The 10,397-nt window shown below is 48.8% G+C and overlaps 1 protein-coding gene across 1 annotated transcript in view; it reads right to left on the reverse strand.

Moving 5' to 3' along the window:
* Nucleotides 1–123: 123 nt before the first annotated feature.
* aff3 (AF4/FMR2 family, member 3) overlaps nucleotides 124–10,397 on the reverse strand; it is a 31,633-nt gene continuing 21,359 nt past the window's right edge. Inside the window, exons 9-19 of the mRNA XM_031583340.2 lie at nucleotides 7,271–9,709; nucleotides 6,266–6,393; nucleotides 5,676–5,820; nucleotides 4,991–5,124; nucleotides 4,599–4,662; nucleotides 3,846–3,982; nucleotides 2,956–3,027; nucleotides 2,382–2,475; nucleotides 2,232–2,281; nucleotides 1,929–2,116; nucleotides 124–1,546 (exon numbers count right to left, since the gene is read on the reverse strand). Coding sequence (XP_031439200.1) covers nucleotides 1,425–1,546; nucleotides 1,929–2,116; nucleotides 2,232–2,281; nucleotides 2,382–2,475; nucleotides 2,956–3,027; nucleotides 3,846–3,982; nucleotides 4,599–4,662; nucleotides 4,991–5,124; nucleotides 5,676–5,820; nucleotides 6,266–6,393; nucleotides 7,271–9,709 — 3,573 coding nt within the window. The 3' untranslated portion in view covers nucleotides 124–1,424. The remainder of the gene's footprint in view (nucleotides 1,547–1,928; nucleotides 2,117–2,231; nucleotides 2,282–2,381; nucleotides 2,476–2,955; nucleotides 3,028–3,845; nucleotides 3,983–4,598; nucleotides 4,663–4,990; nucleotides 5,125–5,675; nucleotides 5,821–6,265; nucleotides 6,394–7,270; nucleotides 9,710–10,397) is intronic.

Raw genomic sequence — 10,397 nt, forward strand, 5'->3', positions numbered from 1 at the left:
GCTATCCACTGGGAGGCAGACTAACACCGCCGATGCGATGTCTTCCGAGACAATTTGACACGTAACATTTTTAGAATCACGGAAATTTAAGGGAATGCAGAAAAATCACAACTTCACAACGTCTCTGTTGGAAAAAAAAACTTTAATAACAACGTATTACAATTCTATAAATAGTCTTTGCATAGATGGAAAAACAAATTAATACGCTGACTACTCAGGAAGAAAATACCAATTGCATCTACAGGCAATCTCTGACATTTTATTTGTCTTGACAAATACAAAACCTGACATATTGCACAACAAAAACGTGTACAAAATCAAAGATGTAGAAAACAAAAACAGATTATTCACATTCAAATTTCTCATTGTCTTTTTGATAACTGCACTTGGATTGCAAACCACTGGGTGTGACTGTTAGGTCACTTGAGGGCACTGTGTGCTAAACCCTAATTTCCTTTTTCCACGGGCAACTACAGGAATGTGTTAACCACAAACAGATGCCACATGTAGAAGAAAGACATCCTTACTCATGCATATCCTCTCATAGTATGACCTTTTCACCACATGTTTACAAACAATATGTGGCACATTTGGCAAAGCAGTGGACACAGTCAAATAAAGCTGCATCGTTGCAGTTTAGCCTCTGTACAGGGCTATGGGAAACAGCTAGCTTCTTCCTGCTGCAGGGTTCTTCAACAAGGAAACTGCTTTACCATGCGGCTCCAATGACTTTCCGCCATCTTTGAGGGGAAGTGTTGCAGTCACAGACACCCAATCCCTTTCCTCCTCACACTTTGAGAACAGTAAACAGTAGTCCCTGAAAATTAGTTATGCGTGTAATACACAGTGCTGTTTGCCCTGGGAGGCTAAAGGGATCCAGAAAAGGCAACTAAGTTCCTTGCGAGGGCACTTGGTTGACTGAGCGGGCAGTGGACTGTGTGACTTAGGCGGTGTGATCCTGATTTAGGTGCACTTGAGTGAAAGCAGGAGAGCGAGAAAAAGAGAGAGAGAGAGAAAAAGAAAGACAATGTGTGTGTGTGTGTGAGAGAGAGAGAGAGTCCACCCTGGGACATGCTTTGGCAAGGAGCTGGCCTTGGCTCCGAGTACAGAGACAGATTGCAGACTTTGACAGGAGGAGCTTTAAAGACTGGCCTCGTAGACTTCATTGGAAGCTAGGGCCCCTTCAGTGATAAGTGCAGATTAAACAAAGGCAAAAGCAATTGTTTGGAACAAGAGAAGGATAATAAAATGTTTTGGCTGTGAAGCTCAGTCTTAGGCCGGTCTGTGGGTTGGGTTTCCCAGACTCTTCCTTGTCCGCGACAGATGTATTATTTGGCATTGATTAAAGACAGAGTTCTTGGACATCGTAAAGGCAGAATTCTTGGATTAAGAGGAAGAGAGAGAGAGAGCCTCAGGACAGAATGCTAGGACAGGTTAGCGCTGATGCGTATCCACTGTAGTCCTTGACGAGTGTACTGCACAATGTGAGCCATACTGCTGTGGAGGGTCAAGGGGCCGGTGAGATTGTTCAGGTAGTTAAAGAACTCTGTTGTAAAAAAAGAAAAGAGAAAAGAACAGGTAGTAACAATTAGGAAATGTGAGACTAGGATTAACATACAAACAAGATACATTTTTGGAATGATGACGAAATCTGCAATCCACTGGCAAATGAGAGGTAGCTTCTGTACATGAGGCAAATACATTAAAGTCACACAGGGCCAGCAAGGTAAGTGAAGTAAACATGGCCAATATTTAATCAGTCGACTGACTTTACATTCTTCAGTGTAATCCCAAAACCTCCCGTCAAATCAGTCACTCCTGAGCTCTGACTGTGACCGCTTTTAAAGGCACAGGGTTGTTTTTCTGACAGGGCAGTTGAAGTATGGTGTGATTCTACACTCAAAACCCCCACAGACTAGAGGGCTCACCCTTGTTTTCCTTGGCCAGGCTGTCGGCGACTTCCCAGTACTCGTAGCTGTACAGCACACTGTTGGTGATGTTGAGGTGGTTTGCTGCCATCTGGTGGATGCGCTGGGGAATGGTGACGAAAGGAGAGGTGGAGCTGCCAGCATGGCTTCCCAGAGGAGCTCGAGTTGGGGAGGGAAGCATAGAGCCCCTATGAGTCACACACACACACACACACACACACGAAGAAAAAAGTAATTTAAGATGTCTGAAATTCCTACTTTTCAATGATTTAATGTTTTTGAATAATCATGAGGAGTGCTTACTTTACAGGATCACTTTCTGTAGCTGGGTTATGAGGGACCTTTGGAGAACTCTGTTAGGAACACACGACAGGGAAGGATAAAGCTTTTGTTTTTCTTTAGACGTTAGGTTGTGCCTCTGGTCATGCTGTTCACACGGTGTGGAGGACATACCTTGAAGTAGTCAAGCAGAGCTTTGGAGTATTTCAGGGCGTGGTCCTTTTTTAGTCTGAACATCTGCCAGTACAGGAGAGCAAGGCAACGGAAACTAGAAGTGACACAAACACGCACACATACACACACACACACACACACACACACACACACACACACACACACACACACATTCAAAAGTACACAAACACTGTCATGAGTATTGTTATGACACATGGAAACATGCAAATCCACAAGGAGGGGAAAAGGAACAGCCAAGAGGGATGATATAAAGGAACAGCCAAGAGGGTGTAATATGCATGTAATAGCGCAAAAAAAAACACTCTCAGGATGACACACTGACTGACAGACTGAGAGATTTATAGTATTCATTTGGCTTTTACACCAATAGTTTGACAAGCACGGCGTATGTGTTTTAGCATTTAATGGCTAACAGTGACTCAGCGTAAATGGCTGGCAGAGAGCTATCTCGTGTGTATTAAAATTTGACTGTTGTTCTTAGTGAGGTTTTCAGTTCTGACGTGGCATACTGGAAGGGGGTCTGACATCTTAAAACAAGCAATGCAGGACTTACCAGAGCACAGCCAGCTGCTTGTCCTCCTGAGTTGCACCTGGTCCAGAGTGACTCTTTAACCTCATGGCATAACTAAGGGCACAAATAGTGGAGGACATCAAAAAAGAGAAAGAGAGAAAGAGAGAGACGGAGATAATACGTGTGTATACCTGTAAGAGGATGGGTAAGTACATGAGTGTGTGTGCATGTGAGATACTGAGTGTGTGAGTAAATGAGTCTCTGTGTGTGTGTGTGTGTGTGTGTGTGTGTGAGCGTTTGAGTGTGTGTGTGTCTGTGTGTGTGTGTGTGTGTATGTGTGTATGTGTGTGAGTTAGTGTGTGAGTGAGCGCGCGCGCGTGTGTGTGTGTGTGTGTGTGTGTGTGTGTGTGTGTGTGTGTGTGTGTGTGTGTAAGTTAGTGTCTTAGTGTGTGTGTGTGTGTGTGTGTGTGTGTGTGTGTGTGTGTGTGTGAGTCTTTCAACGAAGGAGAGAAAACGAGGCGGACAGAAAGGGAGAGAAAAAGAGGGCAGGGGGCAGAGGTGGTTCGGAGAATGTGCTTGTGCATAAGTCCACATGTGTAAGTAATGTGCACTTGTGTATGAAGGTGAGAGAGGGTGAGAGGGAGAGAAGAAGATAGAAAAAGATAAAAAGAGAGAACGAGGGTGGGAGGTGGAAGGAAAATGTCATTATGTGTGTGTGTGCGTGTGTGTGTGTGTGTGTGTAACACATGTGAAGTATAAGTAAAGGTAGGCTAATGTATATGTGTGTGTGTGTGTGTGTTTGAGTATGTGTGTGTGTGTGCATGTGTGTGTGTGTGTGTGTGTGTGTGTGTGTGTGTTTGAGTATGTGTATGTGTGTGTGTGTGTGTGTGTGTGTGTGTGTGTGTGTGTGTGTGTGCGTGAGTATGCCTCACCGTATGAGCTCCACTGTCTCAGCATACATGGCGTAAGGAGACTTGGACTCCAGAGGCCCCTCCTCCATGGCTTTGCCACATTCCATGAAGGACAGCGCAGCGTCCACATAGTTCACTGCCTTACCCAACTTATCCACCTGCATCCAGAGGAGATACACACACACACACACACACACACACACACACACACACACACACACACACACACACACACACACACACACACACACACACACGTGCACGTGCACGTGCACAGACATACACACAAGCACAGACACACACATAGACAGTGGAAGCACACATACACACATACACACAGATACACAGATCAGCAATCACACGCATGGGACAGCAACTCCCACACCCACACACAAACACACAGAGAGAAGCAGGAAATACATAAGGTGTGAACAATTTACACAAAAGAAAGTAAATGATGTACAGATATGTGACTGATCATCTTTATAAACAGGGCTCTACTTGTTGATATTTAGTTGACTTTTAAACTCCATTCCCTTCAGGCCAGCAAGATACTTTTAGGAAAACCAGCTTACAGTACTGTAAAATAGTACTATATTATATTACAATATGTATTATAGTTACTTAAAGGAAAGCTTTTTTTAGCTTACAGTATTCTACACATATTTATTTCTGTGTGTTCACTGGGTCAAGAGCGCGTGACCTTAGTGCCCTTTGAACTTTGCACTACCAGTTGCGCAACAGGAAAGGCTTATGTTGAGTGTGGGCTCTTACCATAGCGTCTGCCCTGTGCTTCATCCTCTTGGCCTCGTGCATGTAGTATTCAGCATGCTGAGAGCTGTGGAGAAACAGTCAGGCATCAGACACATGACATGGCACCCATAATGATACACACACACACTATCTCATTAACACACACACACAAAATCTCATACACACACACACACACACACACACACTCACACTCACACACACGCATCTGTTCACGGCATGAGCAAAGACACATATAAAAAAAACACATAGTACACACACACACACAAACCCACTCGCACACTATCTCATACACACACACACACAGGCACACACACACACATACACAAACCCACTCACTATCTCACATACACACAGACACAAACAGATGAGTCTCACTTAAAGCAATCACTCACACATCATTATAGGGCACTGTTCCTCTATGGCGCATGGCTGGGTTGACACCAGGGGCCCACGACTCACAGGAACCTTGAGGGTGACCCGAGACTCCCACTGTCTCCATCTCCACCTTAGGCTGTGTCCTGCGCATCTGCAACAAGCCACAAGTCGTCGAGGCCATCATTTTCACTGACAGATCCCACAGACACAAGTTGTGGTAACTTTTGAGGAACCACACATCTTTCTAACCGACATGCTTCCTGATTCGTCTTTTCTTAAGTGTCTCTATGTCACTACATTAGCCTGTATTTACTGATCTCTATGTCACTACATTAGCCTGTATTTAGTGATCTCTATTTCACTACATTAGCCTGTATTTACTGATCTTGTCCTCCAACCTCCTGAGTTGCACCTGGTCCAGAGTGACTCTTTAACCTCATGGCATAGCTAAGGGCATAAAACATGGAGGACATAAAAAATCCCCAAATTGACTGTAATGTAATTGTGAGTCTGTAACTAAATATGCAATTGTGGGTGTGTGTGTGTGTGTGTGTGTGTGTGTGCGTGTGAGAAAGAGAGAGAGAAAGAGTGAGACAGAGACAGAGACAGAGACAGAGACAGAGACAGAGACAGAGAGAGAGAGATAACACTACATTAGCCTGTATTTACTGATCTTGTCTGGTGAATGTTTCTGGTCCTCACCTGGCCTTTATGACTTGTCATGTCTGGGTAGTACTGGTCATTGTCCTGTGCCTTCACGGAGGGCTTGGTTGGCTCTGGAGTATCCGAGAGAGGGGAAAGGGGGGAGAGGGGCCTTTTTTGGCAGTCCAGATAATCATCTGAGTACCTGCACAATCAAACGAGACAGATGCCCTTCATTTTTAAATATTAAAATGGGAGCTGAAGGATGTGCAGATGCTGGAAAAACTCCATAATAGTCATTTAAATTAAGTAAAATTGTAGCATCTTCATTTCAACCAATCAAAGAATCTTTGGACGAAGGATTCAACATGTCTTCGTTCACAGAAACGGCCGCGTGTTTTACCCACTGCTGTTCTTCACAGTGACCGGCCGACTGCATGTACATACAACCATGAATGATTCCCTATATTCCTTAGCACACAGAGCATTCAACTCAACATGTCTCCGAAGTGTCGCAGTATGTTGAGTAACGTCTAGTACACTCAAGGGGTTTATACTCTAGTGCACGTTGCATAAAATAAACACGGTGCAAACTATTTCACCCTTTAGCTCACGCTGAGTGCCATGGTCAGATGGTTCTGTTTGCTCACCCATTGGCTCTGTAGCTGGGGTAGGGGTCCAGGTGCTCTCGGCTGGCTGCGCTGGGCGGGGGGGGCGAGGGGGGGTTAGTGTGTGCGTGGCTCCTCTTGCTGTCCCTGTGGCCGACTCCATTCTCAGCCTGACACCAGACAAAGAGCACACACACACACACACACACACTTTCTCATTTAAAATTTAACTATGGTATGAGCTGTCAAGTGACCTGCTGTTGAATACTGAGCTTGTACTGGGTCACATACTCATACTAGGTGTGTGTGTGTGTGTGTGTGTGTGTGTGTGTGTGTGTGTGTGTGTGTGTGTGTGTGTGTGTGTGCAGTAGGTCATTACTTTATAAATGGACAGCTACTCAGACAGCTCTTCTGGATGAATTATCATCTAATACAGAATCAGAAATTAGAACTCTAGACCTGTTTATGATGTTCTCAATACTAAGTATATACGTTTCTCATACCACTGCAAGGACCATGAATCCATTTTTAGTGACAATATCAATAAAAACAGTCTATGGCCTTGAAGCTCTGTGGAAGGTCAAACCTGTAATGTATAGCTGCATCAAAGCCAAATGACTCTGGTTTGTGTTGTTAATTTCTCCTTGCACAAACTTAGACAAAGGCACTGGTTTGCTTTGTGCCAAAGTGTTAAAGTGTTTCCTTGGGTGTGAGGCCAGTAGAATGCACTGAATAGGTGGCAGTAAATATCATGGGAGGGAGCTGCAGCCAGACTGATGCCATGCTAAAAAAAGACTAATCACGACGGCAAGAAAGTCAGCGTAGCCATTAAAAAGGTGGAAAACTAATAAAGGGCAGACTACAAACCACAGACACACATTTTAACAAAGTGGGTAAAAGTGTAACCCATCCACTGAATAGGTGTCAGTACATATAATGGGTGGCAGCTGTCACCAAACTGCAGCCAAGCAAAGAAAAAGTTCACAGACACAAAGAATAGCCACAGACACAAATGTCCCTCTAAGGAAGGGGAGCTGCTGGCGTTACCTTGCGCTTCCTCCTGGGGTCTGCGGGGTCCTGCTCAGGGTGGTAGAGGTGTCTCATGGCTGCTTTGTCTTTGGTTTTAGCGGACGAGGAAGACGAGGACGAGGAAGAGGAGGTTTTCCGCTGCGGAGCAGCCGCCGTGACGCTCGGAACTCTGGAGAGGAGGGAGAGGTCGATCTTCACCAGGAGGTTCTTCAGGCCTCGGCTGGATACGGTGGAGCTCTTCTCGTTGCGGCCGTACGGAACCAGGGTGTAGAGTTTGTGCTGCCCCCGACTCTGAGGGCCCTCTGCCGGGTCAGCAGCGCTCGGCTTGCTGGGGTGGACCACAACGGGCCTGTGCTCGGAGGTCCGGCCTGGCCGGTGTCGTCCTCTTTTGGCCGCGGCGCGCTGCCGCGACGTGGAGTCTGCGCGGACCTTGGCAACGTTCCCCGCCGGAGCAGCGGCGACCTCGGGTTCCGATTCTGAGTTAGAGGAAGAGGAACTGGAAGAGGACGAGGAGGACGAGGAGGAAGAGGAAGACTCTGAGGACAGGATGACGGGAGTGGGCGAGTGGGGTGGTGGTGGAGAGTGATGGCCTGCAGTGTCCTGGAGGTGCGCCTGGGACTCTTTCTCACTCTCCCTCCTCCTCTTCCTCCGCTGGCCCTGTTCCTCAGCGTAACCTTCGTCCTGCGTGGGCTGTGGGTGGTGGGGGTGTCGTCGGCGGGTGCTGTTGGTGTGTGGTCTCTGCTTTGGCTGCACGGCCAGCCATTCGCTGCTCTGCTCCCCTCCTCTCCTCCTCTTCTTCCTCTCCCGCTCCCCTTCCTCCTGTCGCCGCCGCCTCCTCTCGTGCTTCTCCTCCTCCTCTTCTACCGCCGCCCCCTCTTCGTCCTCCTGCACCTCCTCCCTCTCCTCCTCTTCCTCTTCCGAGCTCTGGACCCAGCGGCGTCTCAGTAGCTGCTCCTCCGCCAGTCTCCTCTGCCCCCTCACAGTCTGCTGCTGCTGCTGCTGCTGCTGGCCCCCAGGACGAGCCTCTCCACGCCCGGCCACCTCCTGCTCTCGCTCCCTGTGCCTGGCCTCCCTCTCTGGGGGATTGGAACAGGCTGTTTGCGATGGCACCGGCACTGGCACCGGCACCTTCCTGCCTTTGTCCTGTGGCTTGGGGCTGGGGCTCGAGCAGCGCTTGGGCACTGAATGGAGGGTTAGGGAGCCTAAAGAGGCCGGCTGAGGGACAGGCCTGGGGCCCAAGCTGGAGGTGGTCCTACTGCTGAGGGCCTTGCCGCTGCCGTCTGCGGTGGACGGCAAGTGTTTGGCTTTAGAGGTAGGGTTGCGGCTCGACCCTGGCAAAGAGCGAGGGTGGGTTTGATGCTTGGGGCTGGGCTCGGCGCTGTGGTTTAGTTTGTGCCGGCGTTCGCTGGGTCTGTGGTTGTGGTCACTGGGTCTGAGGCTCTGGTCATTGGGTCTGTGGGTATGGTTGCTGGACTTCTGGACGCGATCGCTCGATTTCTCTCTGCTTTTGTAGCTATGTTCACCGGCTTTGTGGCTATTATCACTGGCTTTCTGGTGGACAGAATCACCAGATCTATGGCTGTTGTTGTGATCGCTCTGTGTGTGATCGCTCTGTCTGTGATCGCTCTGTGTGTGATCGTTCTGTCTGTGATCACTCTGTCTGTGGCTTCTCTCCGTCGAGGAGGAATGCTTGGCTCTGGCCTTCTCACCAGAACTGGCTCTGGGACCTGCCTGTCCCTGAAGCCTGGGGCTGCCGTGTGGAGCAGGGCTGGGTCTATGGTTCGTCCTGACCTCCACACCCTGGTCCTTAGCCTTACTGAAGTGCTTATGTGAGGCTTTAGTGGCGGTGGTGGCGGTGGAGGTGGTGGTGGAGCCCTGCTTGGAATGCAGCTGGTTGCTGGGGCTGACCCTGGACCTGTGGCCGGGGGGGTCGGTGCTGTGATGCTGGGGAGGGACCCAGGGTCTGACTCTGGGCTTGTGGACGGTGCTGGAGGTCTGGATAGGGGGCCTGTGGCTCTCCTGGTGATGGGCCTGGTGAGGAGGATACGGACCAGACCCCGAGGGCGGTGGTGGGGGGAGGCTCGGACTAGGGCTCCTGGGGCGGTGTGTGCGTATGGGGCTGGGGCTCAGGCACTCGCTGGGCACCGGGCTGGCTGCAGGGCTGGGCAACGGGCTGTGCACCGGGCTGTGCACCGGGCTGCGGCCTGGACTGGGACACGGGCTGTAGGCAGGACTAGGCCGAGGGCTATGCCTGGGGCTGTAGTCAAACTTGGGGCTGGGAGCAGGGCTTTGGCCTGGGCTGTAGCTACGTCCCCACGACCTGGCTGGGGAGGGCCCGCGTTCAGAGTCCGAGATGTCTCCTCTCCCTCCCGGGTCGTGTTCTGTGGAGTCCCGCTTCCGATGGACCTTCTCCAGCCACTTGTCCAGCTGCCACTGGGTGTCGGACGGGTGTGCCGTCTGATAGGTGGAGCAATAAGAGAGACAGAAAGAAAAGGGAAACAGAAACAGAAAAACAGAGGGAAATAAATGTGACTTTCATTTCATCAATCACTTCCCAGTGAAACTGGTTTGAGTGGTGCTGTAAAACCTGCTGGCAGTGGAGTGTCATCCTCAGGCAGAAACAATCACAAAGGTAAGATCTGACCTGTGAACAGCATTCATTGATGACATACGATCATGGTTTTTATGTCAACTACCCATCAAATAATTCAGCCAAGCAACACCAATGTGAAGAGGACTTAATACAGGTGATTTTCAATACACAAACAGTAAATCAACTTCTATATGTAAACAGCATTTAGTCTGATTTATAATAACTCTGCCTCTTCACAAGCAACAGGAAGAGAAGGTATTGCTAATGACCATAGCGAGCTATTCTAATGTTTGATGTCCAGTTCTCAAGCACCTTCAGGTTTACACAGGTGTGATTCCCGTAAACAACAGCCGTAACATTTCAGTCGTGCAATTCGATACACAAACTCTCAAAATAACTGACTTTTGCAATGAACATCACAAACCAGCCCAACTTCAGGGGTTTGGGTTTCAAGATGGCCACAGGTCAGAGGCAAACACTCTGCTGCTGACAGAACACTGTAATTTACGTTCAGCGTGAGAGAAAGCGGAAAACACAGCGACCTTTTTTTAC

The sequence above is a fragment of the Clupea harengus genome, chromosome 2, assembly GCF_900700415.2.
Source record: "Clupea harengus chromosome 2, Ch_v2.0.2, whole genome shotgun sequence".
Classification (NCBI taxonomy): domain Eukaryota; kingdom Metazoa; phylum Chordata; class Actinopteri; order Clupeiformes; family Clupeidae; genus Clupea; species Clupea harengus.